The following is a 26,266-nucleotide window of genomic DNA, read 5'->3' on the forward strand; positions in this document are numbered from 1 at the left end:
AGTGGCAGTATAATCCTGGCAAAAGGCTTGGTTTAAATCTAGCACTTAGGATGAGAGGGGAGCCTGTCAGCTGATTTACTGCTGAGTTTTGAGCTGTATAAGGTTTCAGCTTGTGGTTTAAACCCAGACAGTGACTAATCCCCACACAGCCATTTGCTCTCTCCCCCATGGGATGGGATGGGATGGGGGAGAGAATTGGAAGAGTAAAAGTGAGTAAACTCATGGGTTGAGATAAAGAAAGACAGTTTAACAGATAAAGCAAAAGCTGCACACACAAGCAAAGCCAAACAAGGAATTAATTCAGTGCTTCCCATGGGCAGGCAGGTGTTCAGCCATCTCTAGGAGAGCTGGTTTACTTGGGGAGATGAATTCCATCACCCCAAACATCTCCCTGCTTCCTCCTTCTTCCCATAGTTCCATATGTGAGCATGAGCTCTGGTCACAGGAGGGGATATCTGATGTTAGCAGGCTCTGGTTGGAGTTATCAAATTGCAATGAAAACTGTCCTTGGTTTATAAATGCCTTCTGTCACTAGTTTTGGGGTAACTTGCATTTTGTTGTAAAGCCTATGTATCATATACAGTGCTTTGTCACTTAGAGTTCCTACTGCCAGATAATCCTGGTTTCTTGCTGTCAGAGTCAGAAAAAAGAAAATTGTGTCAGGCATGGCTTTCTCCAGCATGGTCCTAGGTAGCTTTGCAGAGACAGTGTCCCTGACTGATGGATCCCAATATAACATTCCCTGCAATAATTAAATCTCTAGGTAGTCCCTTTGTTTGGGACCACCAATGTGGGAAGCATAGACTGTGAGCTGTTACCATTTTGCCTTTAAAACCAGAAGTATTTTCAAATTCTGTGTGTTCATGGTTATTGCTAAACTTTTTTTTGGCACCATCTCAACAGCTATCTCCATATCTTTTTTTCTTTGCATCTACCTGCAAAGGAAGCATGACACAGCAGCACCAGGCTTAGTGTGCAGCTGTGGCCTGGTGTTTGTTGATAACTGTTCTTGTAACATCTTCCACAGCATAAGGGAAGAGGTAGTAGAAATTAATTCATCTTTTTCTTACCTACAATAAGAAAATATGTTTTCAACTTGAGCATGGGGCTGATTAAAGCAGGCTTGCTGCCTCTACCTGCTTTTATCCTGCTCTGAACAGAGCTGTAAAAGTATAATAGAATCTTCTTTCAGTCCTAGCAGTCATGAGCAACCCATATTCCTAAGGTGCCTCTCTTGCAGCTCTGCCCCTTAGTTTTTGTTTGTGTGATTTGCTCCTGGGCAATAGCTGTTAACTCTTATTAAACCCATACATTTTTAGAACAGTTGCACTGCATCTTAGTCCAATTTATCCATTCCTGGTACATAAGCTTCAGCTCCTGGTTTTTCATTTCTGTATCATTTCTAATCTTTGGAAAAAAATTCCTGTGGCAATAGCTAGGGAGGTGTGCCATTTCTGTGAAATGGGTGTGTTCCCTGGGTTTGGTTTGATTGGACAAAGTCAGCCAAACACATTGATCTCGTTTATTTACAAAGATGAGGATGTTGAGGGTGGTTTTTGCCTCTATCTGATTGCAACACTGGGCTCTAGATAGGCACAGCTCTTCAGGCCATCATCACATGGTAAATGTGAGGCTGCTGCACACTGCAGCCCTTCTTGGTCAAGGAGCAATTTCAAGAGAGAAAGCATGCCGAGGTACACGGTGCACGTCCGAGGAGAGTGGCTGGCAGTGCCATGCCTGAGCTCCACAAACACCATTGAGTGGCTGGGAAAGGAAGCTGTGAGACGGTACATGAAAAACAAACCCGACAACGGGGGATTTGCCTCAGTGGAAGAAGTCAAGTTTTACATTCGAAGGTGCAAGGGACTTGGCTTGCTGGATCTTGATGATACTGTGGGGGATGCTCTAGAAGACAATGAATTTGTTGAAGTTGGTAAGCAAAGCCTTAAGCATTGCATTGTAGAATGTCTGTGTTGTCACCTGAGTCAGCAAACTGTGGCTTTATCTAGATTCATCTAAAATTGCACCTGAGAGATTGTCTACCTTTGTAAATTTTGTGAATAAATGAGCTTTTATGGAATAATGCCCAATAATTTAAGAATATTTAACTTTTAAGAACAGAACTACATAAAAGTTAAAAGGTACAGGATTCTATGTACATCTTCTCTATCTGCTGTCATATATAGTGTAAGCTGTTCTGCCTTAGCCTTTGGAATATCTTAAATAAATACACAGTTCCTTTTACTTTTCCAGAAACATGCAAGTATGCTCAGGCTGATAACTGGAAATCAGAATTCTTATTGCTGTGAATTGTAATAAATCGCAAATTAACTTATGTCAATAATGCAATTTAATCCTGTATGTGTTTATTCTGCATATTTCTTCTAGTTATAGAAGGAGATATAATGTCTCCAGATTTCATACCATCTCAGCCAGAAGGAGTTCATTTGTATCCTTTTTGAGTGCTTTGTGAAGTTTTTACAATTACAGATTTATAATTTTCTAGATTGCCTGCATTTTTTAGATTTCCTTCATTCTTAAAACACATTGCCAGCTGTAATTGAGTGGTCACTGCCTGTGAAATCCTGTCTGCCCTTTTTCCTTTACAAAACTTTCAGATACAGCAAATATCGAGAACCAGAACAGGTAAGAATCACCAATGATTTTACAACTCAGTAACAAATCCTGCTACTCACCAGAAAATGCTGAGAGTTCAGCCAGCATTTCACAAAAGCAGGGGCTGTTAGATTGGCTGGGTCTAGGAAACTAAACTACAATGTGCTTATTATATGTTTGTTATCCGGGTTCCTGTCTTATGAATAAGCATGAAGAAGCTTCCTGTCATTGCTGAGTTGTGACTGTATTTTTTATTTATAGTGATTATTAAGTAACTTTGTATCTATATCCCAAACTAAAAGGTGGTTCTTTGGTGTAGTATATTTCTTTAGATGGCAACAGCTTAACAACGGAGGACTTGGTCAATTTAGGAAAGGGACTCTACAAGATAAAGGTAAAAATTCTGGACAAATACAGCTAAAAATTACATGCTTATTTTTCTACAGCTAAATAATGATCAATAAGCTAATATTTAAACTACTCTTGTTTTAGCTCACACCTGAAGCTGAAATTAAAGTCAAAAAATCACGAGAAGTGATTGAAAGGATCGTAAAGGAACAGACAGGTAAATATTTTTGCTTTTAACTGCTAATTGTTTAGAAGACTTCATCAGGTTCCCTCCTTAACCAGCAGTGTACATTTCTTGCAGTTGTTTATGGAATCACCACGGGATTTGGGAAGTTTGCCAGGACTGTCATCCCAAACAGCAATCTGAGGTATGTTGTGTGTGCAGCCTGCTCTGTTCCTTCTTTTCAGGAAAGGAAGAAGAGGGAGCAGTTTGACCCTGTAGTTGGGGTTAAATGAGAGAGCTGCTTCACAAATTCCTTCTGTTTTGTGCAAAATCAAACCTGATGAGACTTTTTTGAGGTTTAACGTATTTTCTTTTTTTCTGTAGGGAGCTTCAAGTGAACTTGGTTCGTTCACATTCTGCAGGTAATGAGAGATTGCTTGGTGTTTCCCTTTTCTCTGCTTGTTGGTAGCGGGTGAGTAACCGAGAGGGTTCTGTTACTGTTTCAGGTGTGGGGAAACCTTTGACCCCAGAGAGAACTCGCATGCTGTTGGCACTGAGAATCAATGTCCTAGCCAAAGGATACAGTGGAATATCCCTAGAAACCCTCGAGCAAGTTATTGAAGTGTTTAATGGTAAAAAGATGTTTAAAGAAAATCTTCCTTTCCTTTTTTTTTCTTTTAACTGTCTTGTTAAAGAGTGTGGGTCCAGATGCAGATGCTGGTCTTTCAACTTGGTAGTTGTGAGAGATCAGGACTAGAGCTGCAACAAGAGTAGTCCTGCTGGTACCATTGTCCATGATTGTAGGCTGTTACTGTGGCCACACTTGTGAGCTGGCTTCTCTGTTTTCCAGGGAGTTTATCAAGGGAAGGCTCTAAAATGAGTGATTTTTGTTTTCTTTCTAGCATCCTGCCTTCCTTATATCCCAGAAAAAGGGACAGTTGGAGCCAGCGGAGACTTGGCCCCTCTCTCTCATCTTGCTCTGGGATTAATTGGAGAGGGAAAGATGTGGTCCCCGAAGAGTGGCTGGGCTGATGCTAAATATGTAAGATTTGTGCAGCTGATAGGTTTTTTTTTTAGCTTGCTGAATCATTTTTCAAATTGCATGCAGCTTTGAGAGAAAGAGAGCTTTTGCTCAGATTAGTAACATGTACAAGTCTTTGGATTTTCTCTCCCAGTTTGAATTGGGACTAGGTTGCCTTTAGCTACTCATCCTCTAATTTGAGAAAGGTGGATCCATGGAGAATACAAGAACTGACTCACATGTCACTGGAGCAGACATAAATAAGCAGCATGTTATTGACCCCTAAAGAAATATCATGCCACAGTACTGCTATACAAGATACTACAGTGACATCATTTATGAACTGGAGAAATGGAGAGGATAGTTGGATGTTACCAACTATGAAAGAACTATTGTTCTATCTTCAGTTCCATGAGCATCAATACTTTTCTAAAAAATCCAACATCACCTCTCAAATGCTGAGTGTACCTGGAGATTTACTGGAGACAAGATCTTTGCAGTAAAATTTCTACTGATTTTATAGTGGCTTTAAGCAAATACACAGGTATGGATATTTCATTTTTGATAAATTAGCTAGGGTTACCTTTATATCATTCTCCTTCACAAGATGGAGATGTTACAATGAAATTAGTTTTTAATCCATCGTTGTTCTGCCACCAACACACCAGCAGATTGATCTTGTGTTAAGTATCTCCAAGTCCAGCCCCTCTAAAGTCTTTCATGGTAGTTTGTTCTGCCTCACCTATAACTCCTACCCATGAATATTTGAATACCAGACTCATTGATGGATTGATAGGTGTACATCACTATAGACTGGAGAAAGATTGAGGACTACACAGGGAGAGGAGTAAGGAGGAAGCAGACCAGTGTGTCCTGGACCTTCTAGACCAGAAGGTATAACTGTACACTTCTGAAGTGCATTACCTCTTCCATTGGACAGGGTGAGAGGATTAAATGAGAAATAGGTTATGCTGTTTCTCCATTTCCTGCAAGAGCAATTGCCCTATAGAATAGACATGTGCAGAATAAACTGGATAGGACGCTTCCTGTCACTACAGATTTTCTATAGAAAGGATTAGGGATCATTTAAAAAGGAGTAATTTATGCCAAGCCAGAATGCTATGAGGCAGGGTGTAGGCAGAACTGCCTTTCCAAGAGGTTTCCAGCCTTCTTTCCTATTGCCCTCTCCCATCATCTAGAACATGGTAGATGTTAATGGGCTGTGACAGTGACATATATCTTGCTTCAGTGCTCCTGCTACCTTCTTGTATTGGCATTAGGAAGTGAGGTGCTAGTTTGGAAGCCCTTTATTTAGCCCAGCAGAAAAAAAATATGTGTGATGTAAAGCTCTTTTTCTCCCATCACTTAAGAAATTTGTTAATATTTCTGTTCATGGAAACATTTAAGTTTTAGTGACTTAATTTTGTGACTTTAGTGACTGAAAAGTATTTTTCATTAACTGCCTTGGCATTTAACTCGTTCACAGGTCCTGGAAGCTCATGGACTGAAACCAATTACCTTGAAACCAAAAGAGGTAATAAAGTATAATGATGCCAGCTGATGAAAAAGAGCACAGTCAATCACTATTTGCTTTATAGGTACAATAAAAGCATTACATTAATTAATAATAATTTTAAATCAAACTTCAGAAGGATAATGATGAAGTGTTATCAGGAGTGGGAGTCACTACTCCTAGTGTCACCTTACTTGACTTGAAATGTCAGACCCGAGCTTGGTGTTCCAATTGGCTCTGTGGTCAGTGGAGACAGAGAGGTCTCTTTCAAAAGCACTTTAAACCATCCTGAAACAGCTGTCTAAGAGGCACCTTCAAGGTACCTCTCTGCCCTTTGGCCATAACAGGAGGTCAGATGCCTGACTTGAAGCAGGTATCTGACTTACTTGCAACTACCAGTGCTCCAAGGGTGTCTGCAGAGACTTAATGGGGTCATGAGCATTAACACTTTATTGTAGCAAAGATGCTCAGCTGTGCATTTTATGATTTCAGGATGGTCCAAAAAGCTAGGCAAAGATCTTTAACTCCTTCATGTGAGAAGGAGAATTGTCACAGACATGGGGAATTGTCACAGCATGTGGAATAGCTGCAATGAATTTGCTTAACATCTGCTCTCCCTTGGAAGGGTCTGGCCCTCATCAACGGGACACAAATGATCACCTCGCTGGGATGTGAGGCGGTGGAAAGAGCCGGAGCTATAGCGAGGCAAGCTGACATCATTGCTGCCCTTACACTGGAAGTCCTGAAGGGTACAACGAGGGCCTTTGACACTGGTGAGTACTGGGCCCTTCCTGTCTGTTTGCTAAACAGTTCCTGACAAGGGAGGCACAGCCTGACAGTCTAACTTCTCTTACTAGATATCCATGCGGTGCGCCCGCATCGAGGGCAGGCTGAAGTGGCCTTCCGATTCAGGTCCCTTCTAGATTCTGACCATCATCCATCAGAAATAGCAGGTGAACAATCTGAACCTTCACCCTCTCAGGTTACCAGGACAGGCTGGGTCCTTCAACAGGACACAATGCTTTTATGTAAGCAATATTTGGGTTTTGCCCTCCTTCTGTCTTCTAGAGAGCCACAGATTCTGTGACCGAGTTCAGGACGCGTACACAATGCGCTGCTGCCCTCAGGTACAGACTGACTTTTAGATCCTTCTGTAACAATAGATAAATGATGGTGAAATTTCCACCTCAGAAATACAGTCAGTAGGGTGCTGTCTGACACTGTTAGAGGAAGTGGCTTTATTTTGCCTCAGTAGTGTTAATGGAGACATGCAATTTGTTGCTCTCATGTGTGTACAGATCAGGCAGCATCTAACAAAGCCATGTCCAGATGTGGAAGAGGCCAGAGGTCAGAAGCAGAGGGAAAGTGTTGATTTCCATGCTTGCAGATTTTGCAGGGATTTTCTTCTGCATTGGTGTTAGTAACATGAACTGGGTGTTTCCAGAAGCCAACAGAATGTAGTATCTCAGATATATTGGAATTCCTCGATCCTATGCATTTTAACAGGAGCAAAGCTATTAAATCAGTGTAATTAATGAAAGTTAATTAATTAATAAGAGGTTTTGTTTTCTGTGAGTGTTTGTAAGGCTACTTCTTCCCTCATAACTCTTCTGCCACTGAATAAATACCTTCCATTTAGGTAAACCAACCCAAATAAGTAAAGAATGTCATATTCAGATTACTCTTTTGGCAAAACTGCCATAATAATAGTAAATACCATGTTTGAAGTGTCTAGGATTGGCAGTGATGCTCCTGATGTTAAAAGCACATCCAAGACCGTCTTCCATGTGTGAAAGTCGAGTGGAATAGTGGGAAAGAGGGTCCCTGCAGCTCAGCCAGCATCCTGAAAGTGAACTGAGTACAGATACTAAGCTCAGGCACTAATGTCTTTTGTTCTAGGTCCATGGAATTGTAAATGATACAATTGCTTTTGTGAAGGACATAATAACGACGGAAATCAACAGCGCCACAGACAACCCTGTATCTTTTTGATTACGTTATTAGTATATAAAATTCTGCTTGGCCTTTTTTATTCTTTTGTTCTGTACAGTTACACTGGAGGCAAAAAAGTCATAACTGGCTTTGGTCAATAACTGCCATTGTTTGCAACAGCAACCTCTCTTCCTTTCCCCATGACTGCACTGAAGGATTTCTGTCAGCTCTGTAATGTAGGGCTGCTTTTCTGTCAGCACTATAATGATGCTGTACATAGCATCATATCAATTGCTGATAAGCATTACTGCTTCTAATCTTATAAACATCTTTTTACCTTTAATTAGAATCTAATCCAATTCTTCTAATTGGAAGTAGTCCAATTCTAATTTGGACTAATTAAGTGCCAAAAGTGTAACTGTCATGGAGAGAATCTATCAAGGAACTGAAAATCTATGCTAGGGTCTGAACAGCTCGGGGTTTTTGCACCCTCAATCAAAGACCTTCGTTTATGTAGCTTATTTGAAAAAATACATGTCAAAATTGTACCTACAAATTTGAAGAACTGAGATTGTGTCTTCATTTCCTGAAAAGTGGAAGTGTGGATGCAATATAATGTGCTTGCAAAAAAAAGCCTATTGGCACAAACACTCCTTCAGTTAACTGGCATATATCACTCATGTAAACTGTATTTCACCCACCTGGGCCTTAACTTCTCCATAAAGATGGTGTTTGCTGAAAGAGAAGAGACCATTTCTGGAGGAAATTTTCATGGTGAATATCCTGCAAAGGTAATTCAGCATTTGAAGAAAGGAAAAAAACCTTTTTCTGGTTTGTTTTTTTCATCTGGTTTAATGAGATCTTCTTTTGTAGGCTCTGGACTATTTAGCAATTGGTGTGCATGAACTCGCTGCAATTAGTGAAAGAAGAATTGAGAGGCTCTGCAACCCCTCACTCAGTGAACTGCCTGCATTTTTAGTCACTGAAGGAGGTCTGAACTCAGGCTTCATGATTGCACACTGCACAGCAGCTGCCCTGGGTGAGTGCTTGAGCAATGCCATAGAGAGAGCAAGCTGGAAAGACTGATTTTTTTCAAGACAGATGCAATCTAGCAGCAGATACAAAGGTATCTGGCTCCTGTTTTCTGTGTCCTCTCCATGTGCTCTGTGCTGTCTTGTAAAGTATGAGCATTGGTTGTAGCTGCAATTATTTCACTTCAGGCTTCCTTATTCTGCAGCAACCCTTGAGCATGCAAACTCTGAGTGGACTTTGGTGGGAAGGCTTGTCCCAAAGGTGGCCTGATGCCCTCAGTTCTGGCTGTCTCCATTTGGCACATCAGTATTGGACCCCACAGTCCTCAGAAGACTGGAGTTTGCAGGGCTGGCTATTGGGGGAGCACACTTAAATTAAACATCACTTCAGTTTTTCCTCTAGTACTCATGGCTAAGGCAACAAGAAGCCTGCAGTTCAGAGGTTCAGGAAAACATGAGCCAACATTAAGATAAACGTGCTGTGAGAATAGAGTAAATTTTAAAAGTTACAACAAACACAGGAACAGAGGATATCAGTTAAATGTGTACATAAACATTCTGGAGAAAAACAAATAAATTAACTAAATCAGTGGGCTAAAGGAACCCTGCCTAGAGGCTGGTTTGGGAAGTGGGTCTGGAAGAGGAGCCTGAATGCTCATCCCCTTGTTTAAGGGCTGAAAGCTTTACCTTTGGCTGGGAAGAATTTAGGCTTCAGTTGGTTGCATGGCTTCAGGTTTCACTGCACACTTCTGCAATCTGGGGTGACATATTCTGGGGTGTTTGTGATTTCTGCGGTGGGAAATGAAATTACAGCCCAGCCTCTGCTGACACTAGAAGTCCATGGATCAAAATTGCTCATCCTGATCAAAACAGCCAGCATTTTATCTGAATTTTTATCTGAAGTTTGAGTTAGTTTTATTTTTCTTAACTTCTTTTTTAATCACCAATATTTTTCAAATCACTCTGCCAGTTTCTGGGTTGTTTGTGTACCAGCTAATGTTTTTCACTCCCAGGGTTAATAGATAAATCTGAAAAAAATTTGCAGATATTTTGCAACACCACTGGATGTGTCTGTCTGTCCCTGCTCCAGCAGCTCTGTGCCTGCCAGACTGAGCTGTTTGCAGTGATCACATGCAGCCTCTCTGGGACCTGCCATCACCTGAATGTGCCAGCTGGGCTCTGGTCCTAGACTGTCACTCCAGCCTATTTTCAATTGATGTCACCACCTCTCTGTTGCTCCTGTGGCTTTTCTGAAGCTGCTAATTTGGCAAGAGCGTTACACAGCATCCCGCTGGGCTTCAGAAAGAAAAGGCCAAGTGCAGCCAGAGTGCTGTGAATGCAGACTTCATTTCTTCTCATTTAAAGAGCAGTTCTCAACCTCAAATTGTCATTGAGTGGTGCCTAAGGCCTCTTCTGCAACCATTTGCCTGTTGCTTTTGGATGCAGCATGAGAATTTATTCCAGATCTTGCACCTGGCTTTCAAAGCTGGAGTGTGTCACCCTCAGGGATGTGGGCAGCCTTGTAGTGAGTGAGGGAGGGAGAAGGTTTATATTGCATTCCCCATCTTTCTAGAGGAAGTTCTGAAAGCGCCTCAGCTGCAATGAGCAGACCAGATGCTGATCTCTCGCTGTATTCTTGAAAGCAGGGGAGGGGTGATCTTTGTGACCAAACCAGAGGGAGCCAATGCTCTTTACAGACAGTTGCCCTAGAGCAACAAGCAGAACCAGGCTTGTGTTTCAGTTATGCTCTTTGCTCTTCTGCTTTAGTTTCCTCCAGGCCTTTGAGCCACAGCAACTCAAACTGGACATAAGAGAGTGAAGAGTGAGCTGTCATTCTGTATTTGGTTAATATTTGCATCTAAAGACTGCTGTTGGCTAGTGTTTTCAGAGGCAATGGTAGTTTTCAAGGTGGTTAATACAAATTACTCAGTCCAGGTAAAATACTGACGCATCCTCGAAAGAGGAGCAGTAGTTGGATCCAAGGTGGTGGACATGTCCCCCACGTTGTCCATTGCTTCTGCTGTCTCCTGCCTATTCTGTCCTTCATTCATTGTGCTGGGTTTTTGCAGTGTCTGAGAACAAAGCCTTGTGCCACCCCTCTTCTGTGGATTCTCTCTCAACCAGTGCTGCTACAGAGGATCACGTGTCCATGGGAGGATGGGCTGCAAGAAAAGCCTTGAGAGTTATTGAACATGTGGAACAAGGTAAAATTAAAATTCTGATTTCCAGACAGACCTTGAATCATGAAAATGAGGGGCTAATACCAATAATGATCAGGTGTAAGGTAGGCAGATACAATGCAAACGTCTCCAGACAGAAGACTCTCTTCCAAAGTGTTGTCATTTTCCTGGTGTTTTCATGTGAGCTCTGGCAAGCTTTAGAGGGAGAGCTTTTTTTTTTTTTTTTTAGCTCAGGCTCCTCTTTTCTCAGTGCAAAAGAAGCTTTCTGATTTATTATGAACATTAATTTGAGTATTCCAGTTACCCTGGAAGAGATTCCTAGGGATTTAAGACTCTGGTGACCAGGAGTTCCTGGACACTTGAAAAGTCTGTACAACAGCACCCAAAATCTGCTTGCTGTGGCTGGCACTGCCCCCAGCATCATCTGTGGAATGATCCAGGCTCTGGGCTGGCTCTCTGGGGCTGTGTACCCACTGGTTTTTCACCTTGCCTGAACCATATGATATGAGTGAGCACAAAGGCCAGGGGTAGCTTTAGACAGGAAACCTCACCTTGAGCTGTACCTGCCAAACATCCCTTTGGCTGCTCTGCCTTCCCAGTCCTGGCCATCGAGCTGCTCGCCGCCTGCCAGGGCATTGAATTCCTCCGCCCTCTGAGAACCACCACCCCATTGGAGAAGGTCTACGACCTTGTGCGCTCTGTGGTGAGGTAAGAGCAGGCAAACACGTTCCCCAGAGGCTGCCTGTATGGAGAGCAGCTGCTGGCAGTGGGGTTAATGTTTGCCCAATGTCTCCTCACAGGCCCTGGATGAAGGATCGCTTCATGGCCCCAGACATTGAAGCAGCTCACAGGCTGCTCGTGGAGCAGAAGGTGAGTGCTGGCTTTTGGCTTCTGTGCAGGATTGTCTAGAACCCTTTTTCTTTGTCCATGCCATCTGCTGTTTTTGCTGCCCAATCCTCTTCATGGTCAAGTAGTTTTGTAGCAAGTGACAGTGACTCTCTCCCAACTATTGCACACAGAGCATTAGCCTGGTAACATGGAAGGACAAAGTATTTTTGCCTTGAATCCTTTCACCTTGTCCCCTTGAAGCTGTATCCTTTCCTATCCCTTGTCAACTCTCCCCACATACTCTTCCCTAAGCCTTGCTCTATCTGCCTCTCTGGTTCTGCTCCTCCCATACAGCATATCCCACCCAATAACTTTTCTTCAGGGTTTCCTGAACTCATGCATTGCTGTCTTAGCTGACCTTTTCTTTGCCTCTGACGCTGCTGTTTCACATTCTTTTTCCACAGGTGTGGGAAGTGGCTAACCCTTACATTGAAAAGTACAGGAGGGAGCACATCCCTGAATCAAGACCCATTTCACCTACAGCTTTCTCCCTGAGAATGAGTGCAGACGATAGTCATGACCACAGGCATCAGAATGAGCTCTGAGTTGTGATCCTCTGGAAGAGAGCAGATCCTTTCCAGAACCTTACCTGAGCATGGCCATTCTACTCACACTCAATGTGGTTTCTCCAGGCGAACCAGAGGACCTGACTGTCGAGCTCAGAAGCACAAATAGATAGTCAAGAAAAGTCTCACTGCTTTCCTCATGTGTAAAAGACAACTTTGTCATGATAGTGTGGTTTTGGCTGAATTTCATGAACTTCTGAATACAAATCATTCAGACTCCTGATGAAACCAGTATTTGTTTTGTCAACATTTTGTTTGTTTTCTCTCCATCTGTGCCAATGATACCAAACAGGCCAAGTTTTATATTCTTACCTTTTTTCTCCCCCCTTGGGTAACTGCTGTGATCCCCTTCATTTTGCCACAAGGAAGATTATCTTTACACTTATTCTCTTTTGCAGATCATATGTGAGGTATAGGCTCTTGTATAACAGGAGCATTTTTAGAGCAGGTGCTTCACAAATCAGGAAAGCTGTGTGCATAGGAATGTGCTATGGAGATCACTGCTCCAGAACAAATATTTTATATTCTGGTGATGGGCTACATTTAATGCAGCTTTCCAAGAGCTATGGGCCCACACCTGCAATCAATAAACTGAAGCTTCACATAAGGTTGTAGCAATCTATTTTCCTGTCACTTGTGTGATGATGAAAATGTAAAGCAAAAGCTTAATTTGGAAGTAGGACAGGTGACAAAGGGGCCAGAAAAGGGAGAAGAGGAGGTGTAGGACTAGTGCATGTGAACCAGTGCTGAGGTAATACCACCAAGGCCTACACTCCCATGGTTCCCCAGGTCTCTGCCTGTCTGCCAGGGGTCCTGTCCCCACAGATGGGAGCACAAGTCAGTGTGCTCTGTGTCACAACACTGACCTCTGGCACAGGCTTTGTTTTGCACGGGAAGAATCAGGACATGGATTTCACCTCATGGTGCAGTGCTGACAGGGCAGTACTGATGTGGCTGAGGGGCATTCAGCACAAGTTGAAAGCCTCCCCAGGCTGTTGGCTATGCTGCAAGGGGCAGCCAAAGCACCACTGCGGGGCTGCCTTTGAGCATTGACACCTGGCATGGTAAATGCACCCTGAGGAGAGGGCTCATGCCTGCTGGCTACCTAGCAGGTTGCCAAATGCCCAAGCCAATGCCTTGAGCACTCAGAGAAGAGATTCTGGGCCCTGTTTCCCACTCACCTCTGCTTTTGGCTGTTGGGACCAAGGGACCCCCAGCACACACTGCAGCACAGTGGACTCAGGTTTTGCACTGTGCCTGTGCAAAGCTGAGAGGCACCACTCTGCCTGCACCCTGCGTTTAAGAAATGCCTGTGCTCCTTCCCTGATAGCCTTCCCAAATCCCTGTATAAACATTATTTATGAAGGTTGTCTTGGCCAGAATGGACTGTGCAATCACATACTTGGGATGTTCTTTCAAGCTTCATAAAAACAAAGTTCCACATCCACATCTGGTACAACATCTGCTTGAAGGAAAACACGTCAGGTGGCAGGAATACTATTACATTGTTTTAAAATCTGATTTGGTTGGCTAGCCTGGATCAAATAAAGCATGAAGAAAGATACTACAGAGGATGGCTTGCAGATTTTGGGTGTTAACAGATGTGCCCAAGGCTCAGGGAGATCAGGAGGTCAAAATAATGCTCATGCATGTTCGTGATGGCTTTCAAATACCTGCTAATCAGAATGAGACCATTGTCCTTCCTCAAGGGTCTGGTTCACTAAAGCACTCTGCTCTGTATCACAGGTTATGTCACTTGCTTATATCAATAACTATTTTTGATGTGAAGTTCTTCATGCTTGTCAAGAGCAATATCATTCTTTACTTCAGAAAGTAAATCCTTTTTGCTTCTGCAGCCACCATCCATTTGAAAATTTGAAGAAAATACTTAGTCCATGGGTATTCAGAGACCCTCCTACCCCAGACCCTCTGCTTAAATACTGCAAAAGTTTAAATTATCCAGAGCTGTATCATCCTTTTTTCTACATACTCCATTCCTAAATGATGTTACAAGCTGGGGAGGCGGGGGGAAGCAGCAGTTGAAAGATAAATGAAAGAGCACTTTTTAAAAGTTAGGCTCCTAAGTTTCAACACAGCTTTGGGTAAAAGTTATCATACTTAATTTACCAGAATCACATTCAAACTTCCACAAACAAATATATCGTATGTTATTTCAGATTCAACCTAGAATAAATAAAATTAGTCTTTTCTGGAACATCTGTATGACACTGCATGTGATCTTCTGCCTACACAGCCAAGGGCCATCCCAAATGTGCATGCCTGAGCCCCTGGCCTCTGTCACAGGTTACTTAGCATCACATTCCCCAGTAAATCTTACCTGGATCCAAACTCTGTTTATTCATTGCCAGTTCGTTTGGGTTATTTTCAAATATTATAATATTATAGATTAATTGTATAGGAAAACATATTTTGAAACTGTCTTATTTAAGGATACAATTAGAAATTATTTAGTGTGCTGGAGAGAAGGACAATGGACATGGAGATGCACCAAATGGGTAATGCTTGGTAAGGTTTATTTGAATAAGAGTAAGGTGAGCAGGCAAACAATTTACCAGTAAATACAAATCTGATTTGTCTGTTGCTTTGAAATACTCCATCCTAATTTGATTTTAGTAGCTCACTAAACTACTGCCTTCACTCAGTAACTGCTCATTGTCTCACACCTCTCATTTTCATAGATGACTTTTCCTTTAACTATAACGTAGTTGATCAATGCTTCATGTCCACCAAACTGGTAAATCAAGTGTTCCCACCTAAAAAGACAAGATGTTTAAGAATATATAAACTTGCATAAGAACAGGTCACATGCCCAGCATACCCAGCAATTTTATAAGATTTGCTTGAAAATGTGGAAACACTATTCCATATCTACATGTTGTCTCTTACTGCATGAATACAGTGAGTCTATCAGTAGAGAATTCATCCCACAAAATAAACACATATTATCTCTAGGTGATTTGTAGTTAGGCATGGATCACTTGTAAAAACAGCCCCAAAGGTCTTAGGCTTTATTTTCCATTGGAGTAATTAAGGAAAATGAAAGTGGGCCTGAAATGCTACCTTAGTTATCTTCACTTTATTCAGTGAAGATAACTAAGGTTAAAGCACATTTCAAATGCAGAAAGAAGAACAGAATAGAGAAGAACAAACCTTGATGAGTTTATGATAAGAAGATCCCCCTGCTTGCCGACCTCCAAGGAGCCATGTGTGTCTGATTTGCCCAGAGCATAAGCTGCATTAATGGTGGCAGCTGCCAGTGCTTCATTCATTGACATCTTCATGTTTACACAGGCCAGGTGCATCACCATAGGCTAGCAGGCAAGGAAGGGCACAATGGGAGTTACCAGGAACACAAAGCTGTTCATTCTTCAAATCCCTAAGCTCTCGCCTTTTTCCTTGCACAACAGCAGGAGCTATTCTGTACAACATAAATTTTGCCAAATCCAAAATGAGAACTCTAAAATCAGTAGCTTTGAGAGCATTTTGAGTAGGCCTCTCAGTGCATATGAAGGACAGAACCCATTCTGGTTCAAGAATTTCTGGCAAAAACTACCAATACACACAAACAAACACAGACAGCTGTCTGCATGGGGCAGGCAGCTCTCCTTGTGCACACGAAGCCACAAAGTGTACAAGACCTACACACAAATTGTACTAGTAAGAAATTCCATAATTCTATGGTTTCAGTATTAGGATTATCTTACCATTGAAAAACAGTATGCATTAGGATTGAAGTCACTGCCAAGAGCAACTATAACACCTTCTTCCAACATTTTTCTAGCTTGAGGTTGCTTCAGTCTAGTGGGAAAAATAAACTTATCAGTACAATTTGCTTACTTATCATACAAAGATTTACAAGGGCAAAAGTCATCTCTCAGTTTGGCTGCATTCATGCATCCATTTACACTGATCCTTATGGAGATAAAAGCCCAAACTCTCCTCTTGCATCCCTACCTGTCATCCTACGAAAAACATAAATGGGAAGTGTGAGCCACCACTTTTGCAGTAACTGCATGTGGCACCAGCCAGTGTCAACCATCAGGCTCCAGACCACTGAAGTTCTGGTATTTAGCCAGATCTCAGCCACTTAAGAATTTACAAGATGAAAATCTTCACTTCTAAAAAAAAATGTTTTTCTAGTTCTTATAGCTTCAAAGACAGGCTCCAAAATATGAGCAGTGGCACATGCAATGCAATAGTCCCTTCCTGTTTTTTGAGTCTGCGAGTTTAGTCTGCATACATTAGAGACCTTTTCACTTAGCAGCTATAATGCAAAAGATGTTTCCAATAACTTCAATATCTGGAAGAGCCATTTCAAAATTGTTCAGCCCTTGGATTAATCTGTGTAGGTGTTTGCAGGGGGAGGCACTTGGAAATACACTCTCTAGGAAGTTTTAGCCAAAAAGCCACTCTGAATATACTGTGAGACTTCTCAGCAGTCTCACAGAGTTTTGAGGATTTCCAGCATAAATAAGACAAAAGGAGGGAGGCTCATTCAGCTCTCTGTATATGTGATTGCCTTCACTGACCCAGACTGATCCTTAAGGCATAGATACACACTTCTGCTTTTAGATTAAAAGCCCCTCAAACCACACACATGGATTTGCAGTTACAGAAGTTTCCCTCAATCTAGGCCTTACCTTAGCATGTAGGCTGTTGTTGGCAGAAGGACAGCAGCACACTTGGCTCTTGCCATTGCCACAATACCTTCATCACTAACTTCTTCCAGGTGGCTGATGGCCCGGGCTCCCAGCTCAGCTCCAAGCTAAGGAAATTTTCAAGCAAATTACTCACTATTCTCAATTAATTCAGTTTAAAAAGTTGTTTCTAAACAACTGGAAAAGACAATTCACTATTAATGTAAAATATACCAGAAGAGAATAGTAAAGATTTTCAAGATTGCTTGAAAAACAATCAGAATACAGAGACAAAATATTTGTTAATTTACTGCAGGAAAAGTTGATCACTTTATCCACCCATGGAGCAGAAGCACACCTTCAGTGGTGTTTTTACCAGCCTAACACATATACTATGTGAGAGCCAAGGATGAAAACATTATCAACTCCTGTTCATAAAGGATCCATCAGAAAATAGTTCACAAAACTGAATGCTGCCTTCAATGGGGAAGTCAAATAGACTTTTATGATCAACCAAGTTTTTGGTTTGGTTTGGTTGGCTTTTTTTACATACAGCTTGGGCAGACCCCACAGGAAGGAAGCAATATTTAAATGATGGTGAAACATGGTGTCAAAGGGACTTTCTTTATCAAAATATTTGGGAACCTAGTCTTGACTAAACCACCTCTCTGAGCATGCTCAGATAAACTGATATCTGAGTAATGAGACCGCTGAGTGTGCTCACTGCAATTTGGCTTGTTGCTTCTAACAGGACATTTAACAAAAAAATATTTTTCAAGTTTCATAGAAACCATGTTTTTGTCATTCTTGGGTGCATGGATATCCACCTTCCCAATGTGTATCCCATGTGGAAGATAAGCAAAGTCAATGTTTGGTTAGCCAGTGCACGTTAGTCCCAGAGGTCAAGGCTTCCTCCCATGTCCTTCCCTCCAAAGCTGCACATGGACTGCTCTTCCTGGCATCTGTTTCTATCTGATGGTCTGTTTCATAAAGTCCTAGAAAAGACAACCTCAGTTTTGAAAACTCCAATTCCTTCACAGATTGGGCTCTCACAGGAGCCAAAATGAATGTTAAGCAAGACGTACCTCAGCAGATTTCATCGGATGCAGTTCATCACCATGGAAGTTAATCTGTAACCCCATATCTTTTCCAGCTTGAAGGATTCTCCTTGTAGACTCCAGATCAAAGACTCCCTTCTCACAGAACACATCTATATTGTTAACATGTATTTCACCACTTAGTTTGAGTTCTTTCAGTTTAGGAAGGTGGTTATTGATAATGTCATCTGTGGCTTCAGTAGCAGTTTTCCCTCTAACAAAAAGAAAGTGTTAAAGAGTCCTATGAGTAACATCCTTGAAGTCTGGCACACACTCTAGCCATACATGCAATTACTGAATTACTTAGGAAATTATGTAAATATGAATCCCTCAAAAAAATTCGAATCAAAAAATTAAGCACCATTGTAGTAATTCATGCATTCTCCAACATGAGTTACTTTCCATTCAAAGAATATTAGATTGTATTACTGAGTGTTTTCAATAAAATTGGCATCTTGGATGCTAACAAAGATTTGGGGTACTTTAAACCAAATTTTTCTGCTTTCCTATTCATATATTCTGACCTCTTAATACTGTATCCTAAAATATAACTATTTAAAATATGTAAGTGAGCATTTAAATATGTTAAGTGGCATTAATACAATATTTTTATGCAAGTATCAAAGCTCAAAGGGGATATGCAGTGTAAGTTATTATTTTTAATTTACTTCTCCTCCTTTTCTATCATTCAGACTGATGGACAGATAACTGTTTCTAATCAGAGGGGCTTCCCAAGATTTGATTTGCAAAAGTCAGAACCATTTATAAATCCTCTGTTACATAAAAATAATCCAGGAGAGATCACTAAATGCCTCAGAAAGAGCAAATAATCCCAAAACATGCAGTTGAGTTAGCATTTTCCAATTTAAATGTCTAAGGACAAGGGATGTACAGCAGCTAATGAGAATCTGAATGCTCACTTCAGGCACTGTAAGGCATGCAGACACTGGCACTATGGAGTGCCACACGAGGCTGAGTCAGGAGCCAGGCAATGGAATCAATTCAAGAAGCCAAATTCTGGCTGAATTTATAAACAAGGCTATAAAGCAGAGCCCCTCTTCCATTCCCTTCTCACTGAAAAGGCATTGGGGTTGCTCAGCCTCTGACCGTGCCCAGGCTTCTCCCTTTTCTCTGCCTACTCAGCAGCCTTTGGAGGAATTTGGGCTGAAAGATTAGAGCCAGAGCCAAGACAAAACACAGGGAAACACTAAGAAATATAATGCCCCAAAATGCAAAACAAAACTGCTGTTGTTTTAATGCAGAAGATTTCTGCTCAGGAAAATACTTTGAAAATTTCTTGATAAAGTGGAAAATGGCCCAATAATAACTTACTAATAAAAAATAATGATTTTTAAAAATCAGACATTCCCAAATCATGAGTTTGATTCAAAATGATGACTGGAGGGACCAAGGAAGAACTGCAGATTTCCTCCTGGTCAAAATTACAACCCAAACCAGAGTCTAAGTTTGAGGGGTAGCATAAAATTCAAGCAAAATAGTCTAGACACAAACATTTGATTGAAAACAGAAGAGATTATTCAAAAAGACCCAAACTAAAAAATACAGATAACTCAGTATTTCCTTCAAGAAATTTCCTCAAACTCCCAACTACCTTTTCTCTTTACTTAAAATACAATATCCTTACTACTACTACATTTGGTTATGCTTGATGTGCATCAGTGGGGACAGAAATGTGCAGAGAATGAGAAAGCATAACTATCTTCCTAACATATGAGAGTTAGTATGTTTGTAAAAACACTGGAAATTATTTCATTGGTTTATAGAAATGCTCAAAGCATTTTCGTGGGAAAGACTATTTATCAGGATTTTGACTGAGATCCTGCCAAGGCTTTTTAGAGGAAGGAGAAAGGAAGGGCTAAGAAATATATATATAGATATAGTTTGGGGTAAAAGGTCTATTTTATTTTACCATTAAGTCCTCTAAATTTTAGTAGAACTTCCTGAAAGAAGCAGTTGCTGCCTTCAGCCAATTTTAGTTACTTTATTCTTAACCATCTCCCAGTTACTGAAGATGATACAGGATTCATTTTCCATAGTTAGATTGACAAAAGATAATTTACCATCCTACTCCAAACACACAAAATTTAGATTGCAAAAAATAGTTTCTGGGTCATGTTTTCTTGAATGTTAGAAAAGGTGGGGATTTTTTTTTTTTTGGAGTATGCTTTTTTTTCTTCTAACAAACATATCTTGAATACTGCTACATAATAAGCCTGCCTCCATCTCACATGCCTTGTCTTGCAGCAGGTTACCACTTAGTATGTCAAAATATCCAGCTAAAACTCCTCATTAGTTCCTTCATACACTGAAATCTAATAACATGAAGATTATTTGAATCACAGCGAAATCAAAATCAGAAGTGAGAAAGGATTTTTATGACATGTCTACTTGAACCATCAGAATAATTGATTAAACACAGTTTAATTTCATCTCATAGCTATAAGATGCATGCAAGTCTTCATTGCATGGAAGCATAATTAAACTTTGTTTGTGGAGCTATATAAAGATTAAATATGGTATTTTCTGTTGTTATTTGGCCAAAATAAAATCTCATGGCAGAAACCAAGCTTGAAGGATAGCAGCAAATGCAAGCAGAAGAACTTTCTGTGTAATGTTCAGCGTGAGCATCAGCTGGAGACACGGATTCTGAGCTGAGCCTATGCTGGCATTTAGGAGTCACTAAATAATGCTGCCCTGAAATCCAGGAGAGCTTCCTACGAACACTGGCTGTTGCTTTTCAAGCATGTTGTACTTGAGGAGCGAGGCAGAAGAAGGCAGTGCTCAGTGCAAAGCAGCAGTACTTTAGAAGAGAAAGAGAAGCCCGTTACTTGGGCACGGCGTGAGCTCCGCAGTAGGTGGAGGAGATGCCGATGGCCACGGATTTCCGCGCGCGCTCGATGGCCCGCAGCATTTTGAGCTCAGTGTCCAGGTCCAGGCCGTAGCCGCTCTTGCACTCCACCAGCGTGGATCCCGCTCGGAGCATGCGGCCCAGGCGCTGCTGCAGCCCGGCCAGCAGCTCGTCCTCCGTGGCCTTCCGAGTGTGCTCCACCGTGAAGTGGATCCCGCCCCCAGCCTGGTGGATCTCCATGTAGGATGCACCTGCCAGCTTGGGTGAAAGAAAAGAAAACAAAAGCCACCCCAGATACAATTAGCAAGTGCACGAGTGTGTTTTCCATCCAAGAGATACTGCAAAGTGCCTTGAGGTCTCTTTGCAGTGAGAGAGACAAAGAGAGGAGAAAAAAATCCCCCTGAATTCTTCTTCCCTCCCCCTTTTCTTCTCTCTCCCTTCCACTTAAGTGAAGGAATGTTGTAAGAAGCGGTGTCACAGACATATTTTATGAAAAGTCCTTTTGTTAGGATTTTTTCTCCTGAGAAGCTGAGAGGCCTCAGAAACGAAATGTGAACAATGATTATCTGCTGCTGTGGAATGCAACAGGTGCATCTTTGATTGGTCTCATGTAGTTGGTTTTAATAAATGGCCAATCACAGTCCAGCTGTCTCAGACTCTCTGGTCAGTCACAAGATTTTATTATCATTCCATTCCTTTCTATCCCTTGCTAGCCTTCTGATGAAATCCTTTCTCTATTCTTTTAGTATAGAGTTTTAATATATAATTTTCTTTTAATATAATATATATCATAAAATAATAAATCAGCCTTCTGAAACATGGAGACAAGATTCTTGTCTCTTCCCTCATCCTAGGACCCCTGTGAACACCACCACAAAGCGGCATAAAGAGAATTATTCTGAAAATTTGCTTTCCCCCGCGTCCAAGGGGAAAACCAATCTCTAGTTCAAAATTCATTTATGTGGAAAAGAAAAAGGAAGGGAAAAAAATCAAGATTTAGACAGTAATAGAAGGTGGCACTCCTGTATTGCTTCAATTAATGCAAAAATATATCAAGGGTAGCTGCAAAGGATGCAGGCACACTCCTCTCTCAGCCTATCAGTATTCAAAAATCATCCCTCCTCCCTCAGGTAGATTATCTGACAGAAATTATGTATTTTTCTATAAAAGAAGGATGAGAGTCACTAGGAAGTAGAAACAGTTATACATTAAAAAAAAAAAGGAGGAAGAAAAATCCATCTGTATAATTTTATGCTGTTACCTTCATTGCAAACTCATGAACCCTATCACCAGCCCACACTGGATGTGTATGTGCATCTACCAGGCCTAAAGGAAACAAAGTAAATGTACACTTGAGTTACTTCACTGTGTAAAAGAAAATATTATGAACATGCAAGCAAATTAAATAGACAGCAGAAACTCCCCTAAAAAGTCTCTATTGGTTAGAGAAACAAAAATCCAACCAGCCAAATATCTAGGATTTTCTTCAGAGGCTATTAATTTTCTTTTAATTTTTTTAGGTCTGACACATTAGGCAAAAGGTCTCTAGGTAAGTGCATCAGTTGCTGAGTTTGTCATGTTATTTTGATAAAGTTTTCAAACTGTGGAAGAAAGGATAAATAGCAAACTTTAAAAGAATTCATTCGATTTTAAGCCTGTACTCTTTAAAAAAAGGCAGACTGTTTAGGCTGGGCTTAGCACACTAGACTTCGTCTAGCAACACTTATTACTGTGGGAGCCTTTTCTACAAGCTCTGAAACTGTCACTGCTGAATGGCAAGGCCACTGCAAGAGAAACAGATCTGACAGCTTATGTACTAACACCACTTGGAGAGTTTAACATGCAATAGACTTGCCCATCTTTTGGGGATTTTTTTATCAGGCAAAGCTGCAGAATTTGTGACTTAAATCCCTTTTGCCTTCACACAGCTGTGGGCAGGATGGACAGACTGAGTCCTGTGGCCAAATGGCTGATGGGCTAAGAGAGCACAGAAAAGAGCAGTGAATCTGAAGAGTCCTTCTGTGGGTCAGCTACATTCCTGTTGTGATTTACAAAACAGAGGAACAGATCCACAGACAAAACAAGAGGAGACAGAGCTCCACCATGAAGCCCAAGAGAACCCTTGAATATCTCCAGTGAGGGAGACTCCACAACCTCTCCGGGCAGCCTGTTCCAGTGCTCAGTCACTTGCACAGTAAAGTTTTTCCTCGTGTTCAGGTGGACCTTCCTGTGCCTCAGTTTCTGCCCACTGCCTCTTGTCCTATTGCTTGGCACCACTGAGCAGAGCCTGGAAACCTCCTCTGGGCATCCCCCACATCAGATACTTACAGATTTTGATGAGGTCCCTTTTCAGTTGTCTCTTCTTGAGGCTGAACAGACCAAACTCTCTCAGTCTCTCCTCATAAGAGAGATGCTTCAAACCCTTCATAATCTTTGTAGATTACCCACTCCAGCAGCTCCACGTCTCTGTCATACTGTGGAGCCCAGAAGTGGACACAGCACTCCAAATGTGTCTCACCAGCTCTGAGTAGAGTACCAGGATCATGTCTTTGACCTGCTGGCAGTGCCATTCTTTGTATCACAAAAACACACCTACCTGGCAACACACACTTCCCAGAGCAGTCAATTATCCTTTCAAATGTTGCTTCTGAAAATTCATTGCGAATAACATCTGCCTGGCCCACGGCTTTGATACAGCCATCCCTGCAAAACACAGACAATGACCAAAGAACATGTGAGCCTGTTCAAAAGGCAAGTGCTCGACGACAGAGCTCCTGGAACAAGAGGACTGAAGATGCACGTGTGGAGGTGGTTCGCCCATATTACAGATGCACAGCAAACACTGGGCTGATGCCATGCGTTTCAAGCTGTTTTGTCCTCTCCTTAGATGCCTCTGGATGACACCTTGGTACTGTTCCGCTCTACTTCCTGCTAGGTAACACTGCTTTCCTCCTGCGGATCAGAGAGCACACAGCATCTATCGGCAGGGCACTCAAATCCAGCTGCTACCGCCTGCACCTGGATCCCGCCCCGGGAAGCCGCAGCCCTTTGGGACTGCTGTCCCATGGAATTCGAGGACGGTCCCGGGGAGCCGGGGCTGCGCTCGGGGCACGCCTCCCGCCAGCCCCCCGCTGCCAGCCGTGTCCCGGGAGCACTCACAGCCCCACCACCACGCTGGCGGCCCGCAGCAGGGCCAGCCTGGTGGCGCCGTCCCGCCGCAGGTACGGCTCCCGCCGGCCGCACACCAGCACCAGCTGCTCCGCGTTCTCCAGCAGCAGCCGGTGCCGCTGCCGCCCCGCCATGCCCGCGGCCACCCGGGGCCGCTGCCGGGGCCGCCGGGCTCAAAGTCCCGGGGGGCGCGGCCGAGCGCCCCTCCCGCCCCCGGCCCGCCCCGCCTCGCCCGGCACCGGCCCCAGCCCCGGCCCGGTCTGCCCTGACTCGGCCGCAGCCCGCTCCAGGCGCGGGATGCTCTGCTGGATTCGGTCCGGATAGCCTAACAGCATCCGTGCATCGCGCCGGTTCCTGAGCAGCTCCCAAGCTCCCAACCGAGTTTTCCAGCTGGGGCTTCCCGGGGCTCTCAGTCCTCGCAGCACCACCTGGAGATTTCTCTTTGCCAAGAAAATAGGAGCCTCTGATTTGGGAGCGTTTGTTTGCCCACCTGCCCCCTCCCCGGCGTCCATTACCTCTCCAGTTAATCCATCATTTTGCCCGCGCCAAGCACCCTGCCCGCATCCCAGCAAAGACCCCCGAGGGACCACAACACCTCCCACCGCGCCAGATGTTCAGGCAGACATTCATTTATCCAGGAAGATATCAATTCATCCGAGTCCAATAACGAAATGTTTGTGCGATTCTGCTGCCCCCTGCAGAACGAGGGATGGGAGAATCAGGGAGCAAATATTTCCTCCTAGCACGGAATTTTTGGTATTCTTCTCTCTTTACATATTCACAATGTCTCAAGGAATCCAGTATTCCCCAGCTGGAAAATGGAGTGTCTTTCTAAACAAGTGGTCCCTCAAATACTTCTCCCGGGGTGGCAATCTTCTTTAGACACCTTCTTTTCTTTTAGAAAGAGAATAGATTTAAAATGCTGGTGACACATCTATGTGCATACACATATTCCTGTTCAGCAGAAACAGTTGGATATGTTGGCTCTTGGAATGAACCTTTCTGGTGAACTTGTTTGCAGATGAGGCAAGATTTGCATCTAAAGCACAGTAACTTGTATTTAATATGAAACCTGAAAAGTGAGTAAAACTACAGTAAAATTGGGTGTTATCTTGTGATTCTTCTCCACTGGCATAATGCTGCACCACGACAGAACCTTTGTCTTCCTCCTGAACTCCCACGTAGGCATGCAGAAGATTGTCAGGAGAGCTGGTAGAGGGTGCTTTACCACTCCCAGGAGCTCCTGCTGCTGACTGTGGCGCTCCCCAGCAGTATCACAATATATTTGAAAGCAGAAATCAAAGAGGAACCTGGCAACAGCATCATAACAAGCACAGAAGGACATCCCATTGTGGGAATGCCTAAGCAGTGGTGGTGGGCTGAGAGCTGTTGTGTCAGGAATGAAACACAGCATGCTGCAGTGGAGGGGGGGGAAAGGGAAGATCAACACACCTGTGAGCTGTGCTGTTACACTTTAAAAGAAAAAATCAGTTTTGTGCTCTAGGCTTCTCTGAAATTCAAGGTCAGATCCTGATTTAAAACCTGAGAATCTGTTAAGATTTTATGTTTCATAAGCTAGGAGTGTATTTTGTTCTAAGACTTACATTCTATTTGCAAAAAACTTACAGACGTGCTTGTGTATTTCTATATGCCCTGGTTCTCTTCTGGTGAATAATTTTCTCTGCAATACATCAGCATATGAAAAAGGTCAATCCACTGCAGTCAGGTTTCTGATATGCTGTGCCTCATCTATTTTTAATAATACTGTCCAGAAAGGTAAGTGCAGGAATGGTTTTTAGGTTGCATCCTCAGGAAATTCTAGAATTTGATTCAAACAGTACAGATTCTAAAATACTCGGCTGTATTTTGAAAATCTTGGCAGAATTCACTGGATGGAAATAGAGGACTCTAGAGTGCTAAAGGAATCCTGCCAAAATTTCTTAAATCTAGAGCTTTTCAATCACCTTAAAGTTCCAGTGAAAGGTTATTTTTGAAAATAATTTTTAAATGTGGCATTTTCAATGGGAGAAAAAAAATCCCAGGAAAAGTATAAAGAGATAAAAAAGTTGAGTATCAGGTTATTGATTTAAGGTATTTCATCTCTTCTTGCTGGTGCTTTACATGAGAATATGATATGCTTATTCCTCAAGGACACATATTCAAATACACTGTCAGAGCTACATTAGAATGCCTGTTTTTGTAAACAATTTGTAATT

General features: G+C 42.4%; 2 protein-coding genes across 3 annotated transcripts; one reads left to right on the forward strand and one right to left on the reverse strand.

Moving 5' to 3' along the window:
- The first annotated feature begins 1,544 nt into the window (after positions 1-1,544).
- On the forward strand, positions 1,545-13,151 carry HAL (histidine ammonia-lyase). The gene is made up of 20 exons (XM_054631972.2): positions 1,545-1,933; positions 2,389-2,449; positions 2,619-2,646; positions 2,936-3,010; positions 3,109-3,181; positions 3,266-3,332; positions 3,512-3,549; positions 3,634-3,759; positions 4,030-4,169; positions 5,635-5,682; positions 6,287-6,434; positions 6,519-6,614; positions 6,730-6,788; positions 7,561-7,641; positions 8,319-8,384; positions 8,467-8,632; positions 10,694-10,828; positions 11,404-11,512; positions 11,605-11,674; positions 12,097-13,151. Exons 1-20 carry the CDS (start codon positions 1,687-1,689, stop codon positions 12,235-12,237), a joined length of 1,974 nt encoding a protein of 657 aa, XP_054487947.2. The 5' UTR covers positions 1,545-1,686; the 3' UTR covers positions 12,238-13,151.
- A 1,620-nt stretch (positions 13,152-14,771) lies between these two features.
- AMDHD1 (amidohydrolase domain containing 1) lies at positions 14,772-25,013 on the reverse strand. Of its 2 annotated transcripts, none has more exons than XM_077178736.1 (9): positions 24,646-25,013; positions 23,479-23,585; positions 22,144-22,208; positions 20,863-21,140; positions 18,002-18,227; positions 16,920-17,044; positions 15,984-16,077; positions 15,430-15,590; positions 14,772-15,032 (listed from the first exon to the last, which is right to left on the reverse strand). In XM_077178736.1, the coding sequence occupies exons 1-9, from the start codon at positions 24,678-24,680 to the stop codon at positions 14,918-14,920; spliced, it is 1,206 nt and encodes a 401-aa protein (XP_077034851.1). In that variant the 5' UTR covers positions 24,681-25,013; the 3' UTR covers positions 14,772-14,917. The 2 variants fall into 2 exon arrangements, with proteins under 2 accessions (XP_077034851.1, XP_054487945.2); XM_054631970.2 differs by lacking the exon at positions 24,646-25,013 and adding an exon at positions 24,042-24,553.
- Between the last annotated feature and the right edge of the window lie 1,253 nt (positions 25,014-26,266).

Source organism: Agelaius phoeniceus, chromosome 5 (assembly GCF_051311805.1).
Source record: "Agelaius phoeniceus isolate bAgePho1 chromosome 5, bAgePho1.hap1, whole genome shotgun sequence".
Classification (NCBI taxonomy): Eukaryota; Metazoa; Chordata; class Aves; order Passeriformes; family Icteridae; genus Agelaius; species Agelaius phoeniceus.